General features: G+C 41.3%; 1 protein-coding gene and 1 pseudogene across 2 annotated transcripts; one reads left to right on the top strand and one right to left on the bottom strand.

The window, feature by feature from the left end:
* Positions 1–4,627: 4,627 nt before the first annotated feature.
* On the top strand, positions 4,628–20,683 carry LOC103707323 (putative disease resistance protein RGA4; annotated as a pseudogene). Its single transcript, XR_016413135.1, has 5 exons — positions 4,628–6,306; positions 12,844–12,958; positions 17,911–19,619; positions 19,833–20,089; positions 20,462–20,683. The product of XR_016413135.1 is annotated as a putative disease resistance protein RGA4 (transcript).
* Positions 14,107–15,686, bottom strand: LOC120110401 (uncharacterized). The gene has a single exon (XM_089927376.1). It carries the CDS (start codon positions 15,619–15,621, stop codon positions 14,107–14,109), a length of 1,515 nt encoding a protein of 504 aa, XP_089783502.1. The 5' UTR covers positions 15,622–15,686.
* Positions 20,684–21,653: the final 970 nt, after the last annotated feature.

The following is a 21,653-nucleotide window of genomic DNA, read 5'->3' as shown; positions in this document are numbered from 1 at the left end:
AACCCCCACGGAAACTAGCCGTTACTCTGCTTTTTCTGGCCGTTCTGCACACTCTGCGCAGCCTGACAATGTGACCGTTGGTGGGTTGGAGTCGACTCGCGCGATCAGGAGTCGACTCGGCTGTAGCAGGAGTCGACTCGAGCTTTTCCGGAGTCGACTCGGCAACTGTTCCCAGTTTGAATTAAAGTTGCCGTCTTGACTGGGAGTCGACTCGTCTTGACCCGGAGTCGACTCGCCAACTTCTGGCGCTGACCTGGCAATTTTGGAGTCGGCTCATCCTCTGTAGTCCGTGGATCCAAATTTGAATTTTGTCCACTCGAGTCGACTCGACTGTCCTGGGAGTCGACTCGAATCTCAGAGCCCGAACTCCCGATTCTCTGTCTTTTGGCTCATCCAGTCTTGGAGTCGACTCGAACTTCCTTGGAGTCGACTCGGCTCTCAGTTTCCGAAAGTTGGTCTTCTGCCTTTTGACGTGAAGCTTGTCTTGGAGTCGACTCGAGCTGTCTGGGAGTCGACTCGAATCTCAGAGGCAGTAACATGGTCTTCTGTCTGTCGATGGTCGCACAGTCTCGGAGTCGACTCGCGTACTGCGGGAGTCGACTCGAATCTCAGAGTCCATAAAACGCTCTCTGACTTTTTCTTTGTGTACCGCTGGGAGTCGACTCGCATTCCACTGGAGTCGACTCGAATCTCAGAGTCCATAAAACGCTCTCTGACTTTTTCTGTGTGTACCGCTGGGAGTCGACTCGCATTCCACTGGAGTCGACTCGAATCTCAGACCTGAAAAAATTGCTCTTCTGTCCTTCTGTCTGTTTTCAGTCGGAGTCGACTCGTACTGATCAGGAGTCGACTCGAGCTCGTGCCAGTGACCTTGATACGCTTGGAGTCGACTCGTGAAACTCGGGAGTCGACTCGTATCTCAGACATTGGTTCATGCAGACTTCTTAACTTATCCAAAATGCTATGAACCAAGTCTAGAGACACTTGGACAGGATTTTCACTGAAATACTCAATTGAATTCATTAGTAATCACAAGATATACTCAAATGCTTTGAGCTCATCAAAATCAAACGGGGTTTTAATCGATCACTCCACAGAACTCAACTGCAATGTAGATGACTAGTGACAATATAAATATTTAGCTAAATTCTATTAAGAGATATGAAATGGTCTATACCTAGCATTAGAGCTGAAATCAGATCGGATACAGATCCAGATATTAGCATATCCATATTTATATTTATTTTGTTTGACGACTATAAATACAGATATGGATGTTAGTCAGGTATAAAAATTCATATCTATATTTATTTTAAATAGATATAGATACAAATTAGATACTGAAAGTACAGATATAAATATGGATATAAATCGGATGATTAAACTTTAATACCATAGAGTCAAAGATATTACTAAGTAGGTGATAAACCAAGTTAATAGTGTTATTTATTTTTCTTAAAAGTTCATGAATGCCATATAAAATTAAATCAGATCACAAATAAAATCGAGTATTCAGATATAGATCGGATAGTTATCTATTCATATCTATATCTATTTTCTTTCACGGATATGGATATGGATACTGATATTAGTCGGATGCTCAATTTTTTATATATATACAGATAGATTCAGATACGAAAATAATCCGAACGGATATTAGCCGGATATGGATCCACTTTTCAAAATTTATGAAAAAAACATCAAATCATGAAAGATGCTTTCATATTTTAATTATTATTTTTTTTCTTCAATGCACGAAAAATAATGCTGCGGATAGCAATTTTTTTTAAAAAGAAGTTAGGTGGGTGAATATGGTTGAATTTGGTGGGCCTTACTTCCGGCAATCACAAGCCAAAATTGTTCATATGGTCTTGAAGGATTAAATATTAAAAAAAAAATTTGCATGGATATCCTTCTAAATATCGAATTTTGCATAAATATTCTTTCAAAATTAATATTTGCATGTATACCCTCGTAAAACTCTGTTATTATACAAATACTCCTAATATAACGGTTGTTCTTAACGATGTTACAAAAATCATATTTATATTAATTAAAAATAAAATAAAAATTTGAAATGACGTTATTATCTTTACTCTTTCCTCCCCACCCTCCCCCCTCCCGTCCGGGTGCCTTACTCTTCCCTCCCCTCCCCCACCCCCCCTTTCCCCCGGTGCCCGGCTTCCACCCCGCCCCCCGCGTATCGGGATCCCGATCGCGGGCGTTTGCCCTGTTCTTGTGCCAGAAGAAGAAGAAGAAGAAGACAGGAGCTCCACACAGCTGTGCTCTGCTTCAGAATCTCTTGGCCCAGAAGAGAGAGAGAGAGAGAGGACTGCTGGTTTGAGTTGGAAAGAAGGTGGCTTGTCTAAGGACCAGAAATGATGCTAAGTAGGTGGCTTTAACAGCACTGAGTTGGTGGTAATGGAAACAGAAAAAGAGAAACAAAATCAGAATAAAGGCTGCACAAAGCCACCTAAAATCCAGCAAAATCTCAGAGAAATGAGTTTGCTTTGTGATAACAAGCAAGAGAGTCTCTTCTTTTTTTTTGTGTGTGGGTGGTGGTACTATTGGTCGTTTTTAAGTGAATTTATGGCAGGTTTTCAAGGCAGACAGGAAGGAGATATGGGTTTCTTAGGAGCTTGTTAGCTTGCTCCCATGGCCTTATTATTCTCTAAAGTGATGGGAAATGCCAGCCAATGAGGAGGACAAGCCCTAGGGGGAGTAGGGTTCAAGTGTGGAAGGATAGCAACAAGCATAGGTTCACAGAATCCAAAAGGAACCTCGGCCCGTCAGGATTCTCTCTCGATGTATTACACTGTTGATACCTTTGGTGTCTCGGTAGCTGGCTTTTTCTTTTTTTTTTCCTTCTGTTTTTTAGTTTTTGTTTCTTTTAACTTTTGAAGGGAGAAAGTGAGGGAACACACAACTAGATATGGGTTATATGCCAGTTTTCTGCAATGGAATTGGATTTTGGAAGAAGGTCTGGGATTTTTTATGTCCTCCTCAGAGGGAAGCAGGGAGACCCCAAGTTCCGTCCAATCAGTCATTTCGATAAAAAATAGTGTGATATGAAATTTGGCTTGCAGACGGACTTAGTTAGTAGGTCGTGGGCCATCTATTCTGACTGGACTTATAGTAGGTCATGGATCGCCCCGCACCTCATGATTATGATATGACTAATTAGGTTTGTCTAAATTTTTATTCAAAAATATAGAAAAGTTTCTATTTGCTTGTATATCCTTATAAAAATTTCTATTTGCGCGCCTACCCATTAAGAATATTTTAGTCATTTTAAGTTAAAACTGTTAATTTTTTAACGGCGTTAAATGGCATGGATACATATGCAAAAATAAGAATAAAAAAGGATAGAATAGCAAAATAAATATTTTATAAGGTTATACATACAAATATCAATTTTGGAAGGGTATTCACGCAAAATCCTATATTTAGAAGGGTATCTATGCAAAAAACCCAAAATTTAATATACTGCACCTAAGTAAACTTTAAGTGCAAATTGGATGAATAACTCAAATTTAATGCATTACAATTATTTTTTTTTTTGAATACCAACAAAATTCTGATAAATTTTCTTCTTAGGAAACAATATCCAACGCAATTAACTGATTAAAGAAAAAACTGTTCTGGAAATGGATCTGCACTGATTTACTCAAACCAATATATTAAACACCTTGTGAAAAACCTGGAAAGATATGGAGAAACTTTTATGCCGCCTCGGTGACTCCCTTAAATTTCTTACATAATTTATATTTTTTATTAAACAATTAATTACTTAGTTTCCACTCAAAAAAAGCAGCTTAGTCGGAACTCGAGCACATCCTATTGAAACTAGGCAACCAATTTTAATATCAGATCGTAACGGTCGCTGTCCAAGTGGATCACCCGGACAGACTTTTCCCTCCACCTTTCTAGGTCACAGTGTTGTTCGGATAAAAACTAACCCGTTTAATTTCTGAGTTATGGTCAACATCAAGGAAACGCTATTTGCAATAATTGCTCACACCGTCATTAGATTGACATTATAAACTTGCGACTTGAGGTCTAGCGTCATCTCTAAAATCTGCTTTTGACCAGTTGCGAGATTTTCATGCTTAACACGCTATATTTCATTCAATTGATGCACTGGTGGAAGCTATATCACATCTCTAAAAAGATATTTTTCTCAGTCACATCAAACTAGGTCCCCACTGCACAGGGCTCTTATGCACAGGTTTAACCACACCGCTTAAAATTGCAAGCTAGGAAGAAGGCTGAGCGCCACCAAGGTAGTAGCCTGATGGTAAGGGGACGATAATTCCGCCCAAGTTGTCCGGGTTCGAAACGCACGGGCGTCGATTAAATTAGGGGACCGGATGCCCCACGCCCGGCTGGCTTGTTGGCGGTTATGCTTTCCTTCCACTTGTACCAAGGTGGCACTGGGGTGACGTACCCACACGTGAGGCGGTGAACCCAGTGGGGTGAGCCCACGGGTCGGGGAAGGCACGCGAAACCTGCGACCTGTATCGAACATTCCCTAGTGGAAGGGGGGCTCAGTAATGGGGTTGCTACGCGGGTGGGCTGGTCCCTCCCCCTCCCCTCCTATATTTCACCAAAAAGAAGGCTGAGCGAGCAAGCTTCCTGTCTTCAGGTCATGGAGAACAGGACTACCACTGTGCAGCCGGAGTGTCCTCCAATATGGATCTGGGGATGATCGGAATGATGGTCGGAGGATGGTTTGCATCCTACGTCGTAATAAAACTGGCTGAGAAAGTTTCGCTGCATTTGGACGACCGATATGATCTGCTCATGGGTGCGAAGGCTATGGCGGAGGATGTGAAGGCTAGACTTCCTCGTATCCGAGCCGTGATCCAGGCAGCGGAGGGGAGGCCGATCAGGGACCCAGCTCTGGCCCCTTGGCTGAGGGAACTCAAAGATGCTGCCTACGAGGCTGACGACGTGCTGGATGAACTTGAATTTAAGGAGCTTTATGATAAGCAGCACGGCAAGAGCAAGGTGAGTGACTTCGTATCCCCCGCTGTTAAGCTTCTCAAGCATTTTATAATGTCCGATGATAACCTGAAAAACTTGAAGAATCTTGCGGGAAATCTTGAAAAGATTTATCTTGACATCAATTGTATGGAAGAACAATTAAAGGACTATAACACAAAGCAGAGAAGTGTGACCAGAGAGACCAGCTCGATTATCGAGGACATTGTGGTTGGGAGAGACAGAGAAAGAGACATGATATTAGATGTGGTGTTGCATTTAGCTGATGAACCGGAATCTAGCATCAAATGTGGGACTGGGAGTAGTAGCTACCCGAGTCTTGGTGTTAGTAGGCATTGGGGGTGTTGGCAAGACTGCTCTGGCTCAACTTATATATAATGATGAAAGAGTAGCAAGGCATTTTGAGCTGATGAAGTGGGTCTATGTGTCTGACAATTTTGATGTCAAGCGAATTTCTAAAGAGCTGACATATGACTCGGTGCACGACCGAATCCCGGACGATATTAGTTTGGATGGCATTCTAGGGAAAGTAGGAGATGCTACGAGGAACAAGAGGTTTTTATTTGTCCTTGATGATGTGTGGGATGAGACAGGCAGCAAGTGGAGAGAACTCCGTGGTGTCTTAACATCTGGAGCGAAAGGAAGCATGGCTCCAATAGTAGCAGAAGTTATGGGCACGATGGACCCGATAGAACTGAAGAGCCTACAGGAAGATGACTACTGGATACTTTTCGAACATTGTGCGTTTGGTGAAAAAATTCTTGAGGAAGAGCGAAGGGAAAAATTGCAAATAATAGGAAGGAAAATATCTGAAAAACTACATGGTTTACCTCTAGCTGGGAAGGTACTGGAAAGTTTATTGAACTCCAAACTGGATGAGGATTACTGGAAGATGATCTTAGAAAGTGAGTGGTGGGAACATGAATATGTTTTAGATAATATCCTTCCATCTCTGGCTTTAAGTTAGGAACACTTGAATGCAAATTTAAAGCAATGCTTCGCTTATTGTTCCATATTTCCCAGGAGCTATGTTTTCGAAAAAGATCGGTTAGTCCAGATATGGATGGCTCAAGGTTTTATCCAGAACAAGAGTCGGGTAAGAATGAGAATGGAGGACATCGGGGGTCAGATATTTGACGAATTAACTAGTAGGTGCTTCTTTCTACCAACTCTGACTGGCAAGTATGTGATGCATGATCTGATAAGAGAATTGGCAGTTTATGTTTCGTTGGACGAATGCTTGGTCATCAGCGATAAGAAAAGAGAAATTCCAGAGACCATTCGCCACCTGACTCTGAGGATGTCACGCCCCGAACCCAGCACCCGGGTCCGGTACGCGACCGGCCGCATGAGCCCTAGAGCAGTGCCCTAAAGATCATGCAAGGCCTATGATTAACAAGAATTCCAATAAATCCACAACTAATTTAGAAATTCAAATAGACAAATCCGACATGTCCAAATAAACAAATTAGTTCAATTACGAGCTCTTCAAATGTTCATCGACATCAAAGAAGGATAAACAACTAACTAACTAATGACTCTGGTGCTCGCACTCTGCGCCCATCCCATCCAAAACTATGCAACCTGCAACTCTGGTAAAGAAAAAGAAGAAAAGGGGGTGAGCTTTACAGCCCAGTAAGAATCCCTACACATCCATACCAACACAATAATAATATGAATTTGAAAGCCACGACAAATCGATGCACATTTCATGAAATCATAAACCGGCTATCAAAAGACTCAAATAATCAATATAAGTATGTACGTCAAATATCAATGAAAGTCCAACCACGCAAGAATGATATAGCATACGATAGCTCATAAATCTTCATTAATATTTTCAATGCTTTTTCTTTCCATTCTATATTAACTTGATCCGGATCAATTATCTTTCCGACTTTGGGCTACATCCCGGTCACGTTTCCGGCCCGTGACGGGGCAATCGATAGTATCACATTTCCAGCCTGTGATGGGGCAATCGATAGTATCACATTTCCAGCCTGTGACGGGGCAATCGATAGTATCACATTTCCAGCCTGTGACGGGGCAATCGATAGTATCACATTTCCAGCCTGTGACGGGGCAATCGATGGTATCACATTTCCAGCCTGTGACGGGGCAATCGATAATATCACATTTCCAGCCTGTGATGGGGCAATCAATAATAACGAGATAAGCCCAAAGTCCCTGTTCATTTAATCAATTCACAAACACACATCCATTCCCTTTTCCACTTTATTTCCGGCCTAGACTAACAATGGTCACGTTTCCGGCCCGTGACAGGGCAATCGCTATAACATGGTTAGTCCATACCACCACATCCATAAATTCAATTATGCAGGTATAAGTTATACACATACAAGCATCCATCACACTACCAACCACAAGCCAACACGATCAAAATATAATTAAATATAAAACTATTTTGCTTTGTCTGGATCATAGCATATCAAACATATATAGTGCAAAAATATGTATATCATGTAGGATTGGCGTACAAGGATTCTTACCCTTTGTTGAAAAACTCAGACAACTAATCACCCGCCCTCACGACGATCTATGAACCGAAATGCACAGGACTCTGCTCAGCGTCCTCTCGTCCAATAGATTGTTCCCCTACAGATCCAAGTCATTATTAAAATTTATTAAAGATATATGATGATCTAGGATCCCTGTTTAATCCTCTAAAGGGTCCTCTAAAATCGAGCATCCCAAGAGTCCTCAAAGCCATGATCTCCCTGGATCCAAGTGTAAGAAGAGAACCCAACAACAAATAATATAATAAGAAGAAATATATAATAAGAGAAAGGGAGGGGAAACACCCTCTCTCTTTCTCTCTTCTTCCTTCTTTCCGACGGAAAAGGGGAGAAGGGGGTTCGGCCATCGGTGGCCCACGGTCGGCGACGCCCCCTGGTCGTCGACCTGTGGCGGTGCCGGCGGTGCCACGCCCGGCGACGGCCGGCCGGAACGGAAGAAGGAACCAAGCCGCCGAGGCGGGTTCGGTTCTTCTCATTCCGGCGGCTTCCCGGCCACATTCCCAAAGAAGTAAGGGCCAAAAATGAAGGAGGAGGAGGAGAAGGTGCTCACCTTGCCTCCGGCGAGATCCTCCCGACCGAATGACGGTGAACGCTCCGATCCTTCCCACGGAAAGGTAGAACTCCAATCTTCCTCTTTTCTCTTTTTTTTTTTTTGTGTGTGGGAGGCCCTCAGTTGATGCCCTAGGGGAAGAGAGAGAGGAGATCTTCCTGATTTGGTAGGGTTTTTATCACCCTAAAATCCCTCTTCCGGTGGATTCGGGAGGGGGAGAAATTTCGAAAACAGGGGAGGGAGGATACTCCGATCGGGAGACTCCCTCCCCTCTTTTTTTTTTGTATTGGGCCGCCTTATTCAGAGGCCGACCCAATCCTAAATGGGTCTTCACATTCTCCCCCCCTAAAAAAAAAATTTCGTCCTCGAAATTGACATATCTGAGGTTGCAAAAAGCTGCGGATACTTGACTTTCATCTCTTCTTCGAGCTCCCAAGTAGCCTCCCTTTCCGTATGATTATTCCATTGTACCTTCACAAAAGGAATGGTTCGATGTCGTAGTACCTGATCTTTTCTGTCCACAATTCGTATCGGGAACTCCTCATAGGTCAAATCCTCCTGAAGATGTAATGGCTCATATGCTACCACATGACTCGGATCTGGAACATATTTCTTCAACATTGACACATGAAAAACATTGTGCACACTGGACAAAGACGGTGGTTAAGCCAGACGATACGCCACCTTCCCAACCTTGTCCAAAATCTCAAACGGACCAACATACCTAGGGCTCAATTTGCCACGAACCCCAAATCTCATCACACCTTTTGTGGGTGACACTCTCAAGAAAACATGATCTCCAATTTGAAATTCATGTTCTCTCCTTCTATTATCAGCATAACTCTTTTGGCGACTCTGAACTATACGAAGTCGTTCTCTGATCACTTGCACCTTATCAACAGTCTGTTGTACTAACTCTGGGCCTAACAATTTTATCTCGCCACATCATCCTAATAAATAGGAGATCCATATTAAAACATTCCAAGTCTAAGACCAATCAAGGAATCATCAACCGTTAACGCCCATGATTCTTCCAAAAGTTGTCAACAATAGAAGAACCCACCGGTGAAAATTACATAGCTATCTCTAGATCATTCGTAAAATCAACAACATTCTCCTCTACTAGAAACTAACTCAAGTGTTCCATCATAATACCTTTTAGATCAAATATTAATGTCCTTAACCAGTTTCAAAATAACTCAAACCACTACACTTCCGCTGCGTACTCTGATTTAATCCATTAAATACTCTAAAGCCTCTAAATGATTTATGACCGAAATATCGCTTTGCACTAGGAGTAAGAAAATCCAAATTTCAAAACTTTAATTGAGCAGAAACTCTAGATCTCTCTCTCCTCAATTTATGTAGAGTACACTAACCATAACTAGCACTCAAGCCATTAATCATGTTTAAAGTCACTACATGACCTTCACAACCATTTAAGAATCCAAAATATCTAGGTTTAATTTAAAATAAATTAACCTTGGATTTCCTCCGCAATTCGATTAGACAATCTACTTTGATCTTCTCTCCAAAAAGATTTACTTCAAATTCAATGGATTAGAGGTCATTAAGCCAATACACTATGATTAGAAAGTAACTCTATCGATCTCCAGATCTTTCTTCACCATGATTCTCAACATCCATCAGCAATGCTATATATGATAATTCATATAAGCATCTCATGACCGAAGTCTCTACTCAATGTGACATTTATTAGTGGCTTCATCAATAATGACAAAAGATCCCTGCTCAAATCTTAAATCTAGGCTCAAGTTTTAAATTAATACATCAAATAGTCTTCTACAATTATAAGTAAAATCCAGTAACCCAATCCAAACATGAGAATTCAAATAATTAGAATTCCTCCATCAATATGCATACTCTATGGCCTCAAAATAATCAAATACAGCAATAGAAAATAGACCTATTTGCAATATCCAACATGCCAACATCAGATATAATCCATATACATATTCAACTTCGAAGAACATTCCTTTCAATATTATGAAATGTCCTTAGCTCACTCCAATACTATAGAAGATCTACGTGCAAATCCCACTCTAATAATTAGCAGCAATACCAAAAGTACGATCACATCAAAACCTATATCAAGTTTGAACTTCCAGATCATTTAAATAATATCTGAACATGGTATAACCGATATGCCATTGTTGACCTTCCTACAGTTATCTTAGGTCAAACCTCTCTTATCATGATCAAAGACAATTTATACTTTTCTTCCACACTCATCGAAAACCAAATCCGATGCATACATTTTATCACAATGCCCAGTGATCTTACATCTTAAGCACTGAATTTAATTGTCATGTTCCAAGTAATCATAACCTTAAGCTATGATATATCTCTGTCACAATACCTAGTGATCTTAAACATATACTCAGATTTCGATTTGTCACTATCCCCAATTATCTTAAACGTCAAACTTTAATGCCACTAAGGCCACAGTCCTTAGTGGTCTTAAACCTTAGATTATAATATCATTTCTGTTACAATCTCAAGTGCTTATAAACCAAGGCTCTGATAGTTTTTCTATCATAATTTTCCACTCACACTCATCTGAACCTAAACCTTAGGATACCTTAACCTTAAGCTCTGATACCACTCTGTCACGCCCCAAACCCAGCACCCGGGTCCGGTACGCGACCGGCTGCATGAGCCCTAGAGCAGTGCCCTAAAGATCATGCAAGGCCTATGATTAACAAGAATTCCAATAAATCCACAACTAATTTAGAAATTCAAATAGACAAATCCGACATGTCCAAATAAACAAATTAGTTCAATTACGAGCTCTTCAAATGTTCATCGACATCAAAGAAGGATAAACAACTAACTAACTAATGACTCTGGTGCTCGCACTCTGCGCCCATCCCATCCAAAACTATGCAACCTGCAACTCTGGTAAAGAAAAAGAAGAAAAGGGGGTGAGCTTTACAGCCCAGTAAGAATCCCTACACATACATACCAACACAATAATAATATGAATTTGAAAGCCACGACAAATCGATGCACATTTCATGAAATCATAAACCGGCTATCAAAAGACTCAAATAATCAATATAAGTATGTACGTCAAATATCAATGAAAGTCCAACCACGCAAGAATGATATAGCATACGATAGCTCATAAATCTTCATTAATGTTTTCAATGCTTTTTCTTTCCATTCTATATTAACTTGATCCGGTTCAATTATCTTTCCGACTTTGGGCTACATCCCGGTCACGTTTCCGGCCCGTGACGGGGCAATCGATAGTATCACATTTCCAGTCTGTGATGGGGCAATCGATAGTATCACATTTCCAGCCTGTGACGGGGCAATCGATAGTATCACATTTCCAGCCTGTGACGGGGCAATCGATAGTATCACATTTCCAGCCTGTGACGGGGCAATCGATAGTATCACATTTCCAGCCTGTGACGGGGCAATCGATGGTATCACATTTCCAGCCTGTGATGGGGCAATCCATAATAACGAGATAAGCCCAAAGTTCCTGTTCATTTAATCAATTCACAAACACACATCCATTCCCTTTTCCACTTTATTTCCGGCCTAGACTAACAATGGTCACGTTTCCGGCCCGTGACAGGGCAATCGCTATAACATGGTTAGTCCATACCACCACATCCATAAATTCAATTATGCAGGTATAAGTTATACACATACAAGCATCCATCACACTACCAACCACAAGCCAACACGATCAAAATATAATTAAATATAAAACTATTTTGCTTTGTCTGGATCATAGCATATCAAACATATATAGTGCAAAAATATGTATATCATGTAGGATTGGCGTACAAGGATTCTTACCCTTTGTTGAAAAACTCAGACAACTAATCACCCGCCCTCACGACGATCTATGAACCGAAATGCACAGGACTCTGCTCAGCGTCCTCTCGTCCAATAGATTGTTCCCCTACAGATCCAAGTCATTATTAAAATTTATCAAAGATATATGATGATCTAGGATCCCTGTTTAATCCTCTAAAGGGTCCTCTAAAATCGAGCATCCCAAGAGTCCTCAAAGCCATGATCTCCCTGGATCCAAGTGTAAGAAGAGAACCCAACAACAAATAATATAATAAGAAGAAATATATAATAAGAGAAAGGGAGGGGAAACACCCTCTCTCTTTCTCTCTTCTTCCTTCTTTCCGACGGAAAAGGGGAGAAGGGGGTTCGGCCATCGGTGGCCCACGGTCGGCGACGCCCCCTGGTCGTCGACCTGTGGCGGTGCCGGCGGTGCCACGCCCGGCGACGGCCGGCTGGAACGGAAGAAGGAACCAAGCCGCCAAGGCGGGTTCGGTTCTTCTCATTCCAGCGGCTTCCCGGCCACATTCCCAAAGAAGTAAGGGCCAAAAACGAAGGAGGAGGAGGAGAAGGTGCTCACCTTGCCTCCGGCGAGACCCTCCCGACCGAATGACGGTGAACGCTCCGATCCTTCCCACGGAAAGGTAGAACTCCAATCTTCCTCTTTTCTCTTTTTTTTTTTTTTGTGTGTGGGAGGCCCTCAGTTGATGCCCTAGGGAAAGAGAGAGAGGAGATCTTCCTGATTTGGTAGGGTTTTTATCACCCTAAAATCCCTCTTCCGGTGGATTCGGGAGGGGGAGAAATTTTGAAAACAGGGGAGGGAGGATACTCCGATCGGGAGACTCCCTCCCCTCTTTTTTTTTGTATTGGGCCGCCTTATTCAGAGGCCGACCCAATCCTAAATGGGTCTTCACAGAGGACTGATAAAAAAATGGATGCAATTATGGACACGTGTCGACTTCAAAACCTACGGTCCATTTTATTCTTTGGTGATTATGATTCTGAAAAATTTTACAGTTTTCTTGACGGCATGTTAAAACAAGGGTTTTTTGCATGGATATCCTTTAAAATATCAGATTTTGCGTGAATACCCTTCCAAAATTGATATTTGTATGTATACCCTCGTAAAATACTTGTTTTGCTATGTTATCCTTTTTTATTCTTATTTTTGCATATGTACCCATGCCATCTAACACCGTTAAAAAATTAACGGTTTCAAATTAAAATGAATAAAATACCCTTAATGGGTAGGCGTGCAAATAAAAAAATTTATAAGGGTATACAAGCAAATAGTAACTTTATAAGGATATTCATGCAATTTCCTATATTTAGAAGGGTATATACGCAAAAAAAAAGCCTAGTAGATGGAAAGAATTTAGATACATTAATTAATGTGATAGCCTTTATAATTCTGTATTTATTAGGAAATGCACCCGGTCCTAGTAGATGGAAAGAATTTAGATACGTTAATATGGTTGTCATCATTTGAGGAACAACAAAACAATCTCCACATACACACACACACGTGTCTTTGTATGTATTTGCTAAAGGTATGCCTGATATCTACGAATTCGGGTAACAAATGGAGGTAGATATCCCAAGATGTTCAAAGTAAACGAATTTGGTGTATATAGTATTATAGTTGAAGAGTACATCCCACAGTCCCCCATCCAAGGACCAAGAATGATAAGAATGCTCAAAATAAGTAATTAATGGAATACTGGGAAACATATGTACTCTAGTTTTGCCTGGCTATATCCAACATAATCTTCGCTGCTCCAGCAAAACATGCGATCAAATCTGCAATTAGCAAAAAAATGAAAAAGAATAAGTATGAGAATTAACTCTATATCAACAAATAACTTATATTTAGTAATAATGCTAAAAGTGATCCAAATAACTTGAAAGCAAATAAGGTGCAAACGTTAGGATAGGTATATCCAACATGTACCAATCAAGATTGTGGGTAGGCATTATCTTCTCTAACTAAAGTTTCCATTCTCTTAGTTTGCTTGCGGGGTCGTCCTTTATTTTTTTTTCCTCTTGGTGCTACGAACACTGCATGTGTGCCTCTTGAACATGACACTCTTCCTCTTGAACCATTTCCCTTAGGCCTGCAATATTTTAATGATAACCAAGTGATAAAACACAAACATCATTAAGTTAGAGTAGTGCTATATGTTACCTCTCAAGCTTCTTCGGTGCAGAAGAAGAGGACATTGAAGCTTGAGATTCCTCCACTACTGAATTTTTGCAAGTTTTTGCATGATGCCCAAGATCACCGCAACGCTTACATTTGTGCATCTTCTTCGATGTATTCTCATCTGTACCCCTAATTCTCTTCTTTTTAGGCCTTCCTGGAGGTCTTAGACTGAGCTTAGGAGGCAATACCTTATATCCAATATCAACTTTTATCCATTGGACCTTGTCAGGTAATGGTCCAATTTCTAATGCATAGGCAGTCTTATACTTGGCAACAGTGAAGTACTCCGAGACATAATTTTTCAAATTTGCACCTCTCATACTACAAATAAAAGCTGCAGCATGCACACAAGGAATGCCCGACACCTCCCACAGACGACAAGAGCACCTTTGTTCATTTAGAATTACTTCATGTCTTCCATTAGTCTCAATTACTTCTGCTCTATAATCACTGGTTCTATAAACATTATAATCACCTAGCTTAAGGCTAATGTCTCTTACATACTTCATTACCACAGGAACTAAATTTCCTTTCCAACGGGCAGCCATTCTCCTTCTTGCTTCCATTTTCACCATAATTTTTTGTCTTACGACATCTAATAAATCAAGAACTGGCCTATGTCTAGCCTCAGAAATCCAAGCATTGAATGACTCCGAAAGGTTGTTTGTTATATAGGAGCACTTAGCTGTGATGCCAAACTGAGATCTACTCCATAAGCCAATATTTTCAGCATTAAGATACTTGAATGCCTCCAAGCTAGCCTCCTTAATTTGATTGATGATATCGTCATGTTGGACTTTTGTATATGCCCTTGCAGCTCCCCATACCTTAATTTTAAGCCAGTCTCCTGGAAACTTTGTTTGAAAGTTTTTGTACAAGTGTCTCATGCATTTTCTATGTTCTGCTTGAGGGTATATATGTTGCACTGCTTCTTCGAGTCCCTTTTGTCGATCTGATACAAGTACTAGACCTTCTGGAGTTTGAATTGATTCTTTAAGTGCCTCCAAAAACCAAGTCCAGCTATCACTATTTTCAGATTCTGCAATACCAAAAGCAACTGGAAACAAACCATTATTTCCATCAAGTGATGTAGCAGCCATCATCACACCCCTGAACTTTCCCTTTAAGTGGCAACCATCTAGGCCTATGAAAGGCCTACAACCAGCTAAAAAGCCCGTACTGCAAGCTTGTAGACAAATAAAGAAGCGGTGGAAGTAATGCTTGTCATCAACCACATCTAACTTTAGCTTTACTACACTACCTGGGTTTCTTCTCAAAAGCTCCTCCTTGAAATCCTCCATTCTCTCAAAAGAATCTGCCCAATTACCATGAATCATAGACATGGCAAGCTCCTTTCCTCTCCAAACTCTGTGGTATGGAAGCTCAAGATGATAGAATTGCAACAATCTCCTTCTTAACTCAATAGGCGACAGGTCACCCTCTTTTCGTAGCCAACCAATGATCCTATCACATATCCAAAATTGTGTGGCCATCTTGTTGCCACATTTGTTTATAGATGAGCACGTATGAGGTTCCTTCAATTTTTTGACCTGCACATACAAACAAAATAATAGATTAATACATGCAATATTTTTCATAAGCCCTGTAATTAAAAGCTAACATATTTCAACCATAATACCTGAAATGTATGACCATCACATAATAGTGAAGCATGAAGTCTCCAATTACAAGCTTCATCTTTGCAACTCACTGTCATTCTACCAGGCTCACTTTTGAGAACTCTTACGGCAAATTCATTCAATATAGCATACTGACTCAGTGCCACCTTGAACTGTTCTCGACTTGTATATTTTGTCCCTACGGCCATGTTAGGATCCACAATGTCCATCTCATTTGTCTCTCCCTCATACTCTATGATATTTTCATCATCATCATCAGAATCGCTATTATAAATACTGTGATAGCTACTCTCAGAACCATAAATTTCAGTATCTGTTTCCTGCTCCTCTTGAGATAAAGTTTCATCATTTACCCCAACAAAGTCATTATTTTCAATAGCAGTAGCTAAAGTATCAATGCCTATTGTAGCTAGATGCTCATTTTCATTGTACCTTTGGTTTTCTCTTACTTCATCCTCTCGAATCTCTTCTATTGCAGTTGCAGTGCTTCTACATGTTTCAATTTGATCTTGGCTGCCTATTGTTGATTGAGAAAGTTGTATAATATTGGTCTCTTTTGTGACAAATATGAAGCACTCTTTTAAATCCTTATACTCCTCAAACAAACTCATCAATTTTTGATCTGTGTCTAATATCATGTAAGACTTAGGCATTAAATGTCTAATCACAGACCAAATCTTTATAGTCTCTTCAAGCTTCAAATTGAAGGTATGCACTATATCATCATATAGGTCCTTATAGCAATAACAGTCAACATCAACTAACCAGCTCTTTTGTCTTCCAAAGTAGTACTTAAGTCTTGTAGAATTCTTAACCTTCTTAAAATATCCTCCAAATTTTACCTTCAATTTGAATAGTTGTTGCTCCATTTAAGAACCTGTACATTGAATAAATAAATATGCACGATATAAATTGTAAGAGAGTGTTTATCAACCAAATGTATTCTAACAAAATAAAAGAAAAAAAGAATAATATACAACCATATTATATTTCAACAATCAATCAAAAATGGGTTCGTCTTTCTTACCCCAAATAAAGTATATGGTATACAGTTAGAAACCAAAAAATAGAGTTTCAATATAGGTTCACAGTGAAAAATAGGAATGAAATAAAATCAGCTACAACAATCATTATTATTGTTCCAACACTTGTAATGATTATTTTTTTTGGTTCAAATTAATAGAAGAAAAATAGTATAAATCAACGAAAGAGAAGAGAGGAAAAGATGATATAGAAATACCTTTGTTTATGATCAACTTTGTTTATGATCAACAGATGGCAGAGTTTTTGAAGGTTTGAAAGATCGATTGCGTCTTTGGAGAGGAAAGATTTACAACCCAGAAATTTTTTTTCTTTATTCTTTGTTGGGCTCCAGAACAGGGAGGAAGGGGGTCGGAGATCCCGAGCGAGCGCCTCGTGATCTCGGGCAGCTCTCGCTCGCCATGTGCCGCGGGATCGCGATCTCGCCATCGTGAACGCCCGCGGGCGAACCAGCCAAGATCTCACGATCGCGTCTCCCGCGGGCGAACGCCAGCGATAGCGTCGCGATCTCGCGAACGCCCGCGATAACGTCGCGATCTCGCGGACGCCCGCGATCGGGATCCCGATTCGTGGGGGGCGGGCGGGCGCCGGGGGGTGGGGGCGGGGGTTGGGGAAGCCGGCCGCCGGGAGGGAAGCCCGCGGGGGGGTGGGGAAGCCGCCGGGAGGGGGGGAAGCCCGTGGGGGGTGGGGAAGCCGCCGGGGGGGGGGGGGGGGGAGCCGCCGGGAGGGGGGGCGCCGGGGGGGAAGCCTGCGGGGGGTGGGGAAGCCGCCGGGGGGGGGGGGGCGCCGGTGGTGGGTAAGCCGGGCGCCGGGGGGGGTGGTGAAGCCGGGCCGGGGGGGGGGGGAGGGGGGGGTGGCGCGGGGAACCCAGGCGCAAGGGTGTGGAGGTGGAAGAGTTAAGGGTAATAACGTCATTTCGAATTTTATTTTTATTTTTAATTAATATAAATAGATAATTTTTTTAAACACCGTTAGAACAACCGTTACATTAGGATATTTGTACAATAACAGAGTTTTACGAGGGTATACATGCAAATATCAATTTTGGAAGGGTATTCACACAAAATCTAACATTTAGAAGGATATCTATGCAAAAAACCCTTAAAACAATCAAAAAGCCTGCGTGTTTTGGATTTATCTTGCAGTTAGATGAAGCTGAACAAATTCGTGGCTCCATAATTATCGGATGCTATCAGTGGGTTATCTCATCTAAGGTACTTAGACGTCTCCTACACTAAGATCAAACAGCTGCCCAAATAATTTGGTAGGCTTTGCCATCTTCAAGTTCTGAGGATGCGATCCTGCCGCGTTGCATGGTTACCCGAAGATATGAACAAATTAATCAACTTGCGGCATTTATACGGGGAAGCAGACACAATTTCTCTAATTACTGGGATTGGAGATCTTATCAACCTTCAAGAATTAGAGGAATTCCGAGTCACAAAGAAGAGGCGACATGAGATTGGACAGTTGAAGGGCTTGAGAAATCTTCGGAGACGGCTTGCGATCAAGAATCTTGAGAATGTCAATAGTAAGGAGGAGGCCATGGAGGCGATGTTGGAAGACAAAGAACACCTAACTGCATTGCATTTAGTAAAGAATTTAGATGCAAGAAGACTTCCTGATGCGGAGAAGGAGATATTTGAAGGTCTCCAACCACATCCCCGTCTTAAAGAGCTGAGGATCAAGGGCTATGGAGGTACCAGATTTCCAACTTGGATGGTGGAAAGCAAGTTTCTCACCAATCTAGAATTTATTTCTCTAGATTCTTGTAGCAGGTTGAAGAGTCTGCCGCCACTAGGGCAGCTGCCTTTCCTCAAGGAACTTCATCTTGCTAACATGCCTGCCGTAAAACGAATTGGTCGTGAATTTTATGGTGACACTGGTGTGGCATTTCCATCCCTCGAGGTACTAACATTTAAGGACTTCGACAAATGGGAGGAGTGGTTGGAAGCAGATGGCGCACAATTTTTACCTCAACTCCGTTTGCTCAACCTCCATAGATGCTCCAAGCTAGGGAAAGTACCCCTCCCCTTCCTGTCCTCATCGCTTGTACAGCTCAGCATCAAATACTGTGGTGACTTCAGCAATGCACAGCCCGGATGTTTGCAGAGTCTCACCTCTCTCACCCAGCTACGGATCAAGGATTACTACGACCAACTATCTCTTTGTTTATCAAATTTGAGTGCCCTCAAACATTTGGAACTTCGGAGATGCCGGAAGATGAAGTTAGTTGGGGGGTTACAGTTTCTTACTACTCTTGAAAGCCTAGATCTCAAAGCATGTCCTAAGCTCATCGAGTCCTTAGAACCTGTGCAGCTCCGCGAGGAGCAGGGACTGCGAACTCTCAATCGTCTCACCATAGACGACACGATCCTACTTCAAAATCTGTGGATTCTGTTGGGAAGCCTCCCCTCACTGCAGTGGATGCGTATTACTTGGTGTCACGGTATGACCAACTTTACAAGGGAACAGGAGCTATGGTTCCAGCAACTGACATCCCTTCAAGAGCTGGAGATTAATTACTGCAAGAGCCTTGAAAGCCTACCTTCTTCTTTGGAAAATTTTCCCTCTATCAAGAAGTTAGTTATAATCATCTGCCCTAAGGTTAGCTCACTTCCAGGGAATCGCTTGTCTGCTTCGCTCGAAGAATTACAAATCGATGCATGCCCTTTGTTGAAGGACAGATGCCAAAGAGGAGGAGCTGATTGGCCAAAGATTGCTCACATACCCTTCATACGTATTGATTCCGAAACCATACAAATGTTGTGAAAAGAGAATTCGATGCCACTCCTACATCCATTCTTCAGGTAAACTTCAAGCTCTGTACATAGATACATACGTATATATCCTAGTTACATTTTTGCACTGTTTATGTATTAGTGGCTCCAGATTTCGACTATATACAAGGATAATAGCTTCACAAAGTCTTTATTTTCTGGCTTTTTTCTTCGTTTTGTTTAGTCGTTTCATATTTCCATGGCTTTAAGAAATATCCTCATTATCTTTTTTTGATGGAACAGCGAAACAGCCACCCAGCTTTATTAAGAAAGTAAAAATACAGGGAAGTTATAGGAAGAGGGGGGAGGTGGAAGATTAGAGGTTTGCAGGATCTGGAAACACTAAGATCAGAATAACAAAACAGAGGATGTGAAAATGCTCTTGCAAGGCAAAAGTATACCAGTCTCTGAAATTTGGCTGTGTAAAACATGAAGATGTAATTTCCTTTTACAGCACTGGATGATGCAATCAAGGGATCTTCATGTCATCTATACCACCTGTTAGTTAATTATTAACATGCTTTTAAGCACGCATTTAATGTTTCGGTCTATAACTCTTTTTTCAATTGTTCCTTGAAATATCCTTGTTGGTGCAAATCTCTGCAAGGAAGCAACTCACCTTGTATTCCTCCGCACAGACTTAAAAAAAAAGTCTATGGTTGCTAGCCATGCATCTGTGACAAGCTTGTTTTAATTAAGAGGTTCGCTAGTTCAGCTATTCCTATTGATATCAGCTAGCCGCCTGTCTTGCATCTGAGCTTATGCTATTAATATTTACTGGGTTTCTTGAGTTCTGATGGTACTGTGTTTATAGTTGCTTCATTATGGTGCTAACTTCATGCTGCATTCAATTGTCTCAAATCCTTTCACAGGCACCAGTTCTGGATATTGTAATACAGGTTTGTTTTCTTGGTCACTCAACTTGGGGTCTACAGAACTTTCACTAGGTCCCCTTGCGGATCTGCTTTCTATTTGGGAACTTCACAGCCAATGAATTCTTCACATGGAAGCCGAGCCCTCCAAGCAAGTCGAGCCTTATCTGAATCCACTGAAGTTGTTTCAAACCGTCCATTATCACCGCATCTGCCTCTGAAGAAGCCTGATACCGCTTGGATCAATTTGCAATCCAATAGAAGTGGGAGAAAAGATAAGATAAATTTCTTGTGCAAGGAGGAAGATAACTTTCATTCAAATACTTGGATGCCTTCTCATTACAATTCATGACTATTTATAGGCAAGTCATGGGTAACATGAAAAGACAAAAGAAAATGAAAGATCAAAAGTCACCTTAATATGGGTAACTCACACAATAAAAGACATCAAAACCAACTAAATTCTCTTAGAAAATTTAAAAGGTCAAAAGACACCTGCCTCTTGAAATACCTATAACTTTCCAACCATAACTCGGATTTTAATGTTCTTAGGCTTGTTGGAAAGAAGAGAAAGAGACCTGAAACCTTTATGTTAATAACGTTTCTAAATTCGGCCATTTAATACTCTGAAAATGGCATGTAAGTTGTCTGATGTTCATGCACCTGCATCATACTCCCCCGGTTGAAGCTCAACTCGTCTTCGAGTTGTCCAATGCCTCTTCTTTATCATGATATGGAATTAGATCAGAAATATTGAAGGTAGCAGAAACTCCATAGTCATCAGGAAGTTCAATTTGATAGGCATTTTCTCCAATACGCTTAAGAACTCGAAATGGTCCATCAGCACGATCTTGTAATTTGCTATATCTTCCATGGGAAAATCGTTCTTTACGAAGATGAATCCATACAAGGTCGCCTTCTTTAAATGATGCCGAGCGTCGATACTTATCAGCTCTCTCCTTAAACTTTTGATTGCTCTTCTCAATCTTGGATCGAACTTGCTCATGCATCTTTTTGATTTCATTAGCTCTTGCTTCTGCATCACCGCTAAATCGAACAACATGAGGAAGGGGAGCTAGATCAAGGGGGCCATTAGGATTGCACCCATAGACGATCTCAAAAGGACTAGCACCGGTAGTATAACTACTTGAGCGGTTGTATGCAAACTCCGCTGGAGGAAGAATTAAGTCCC

Source organism: Phoenix dactylifera, chromosome 1 (assembly GCF_051530095.1).
Source record: "Phoenix dactylifera cultivar Ajwa chromosome 1, Ajwa_hap1_PhDact_Kaust_v1.1, whole genome shotgun sequence".
Taxonomy (NCBI): domain Eukaryota; kingdom Viridiplantae; phylum Streptophyta; class Magnoliopsida; order Arecales; family Arecaceae; genus Phoenix; species Phoenix dactylifera.
The sequence above is the reverse complement of the archived record's forward strand: the minus strand, read 5'-3'. Positions and strand labels throughout refer to the sequence as shown.

Excerpts from the sequence above, each read along its gene's own strand:
- LOC120110401 (XM_089927376.1), bottom strand. The coding sequence starts at position 15,621 with ATGGCCACACAATTTTGGATATGTGATAGGATCATTGGTTGGCTACGA.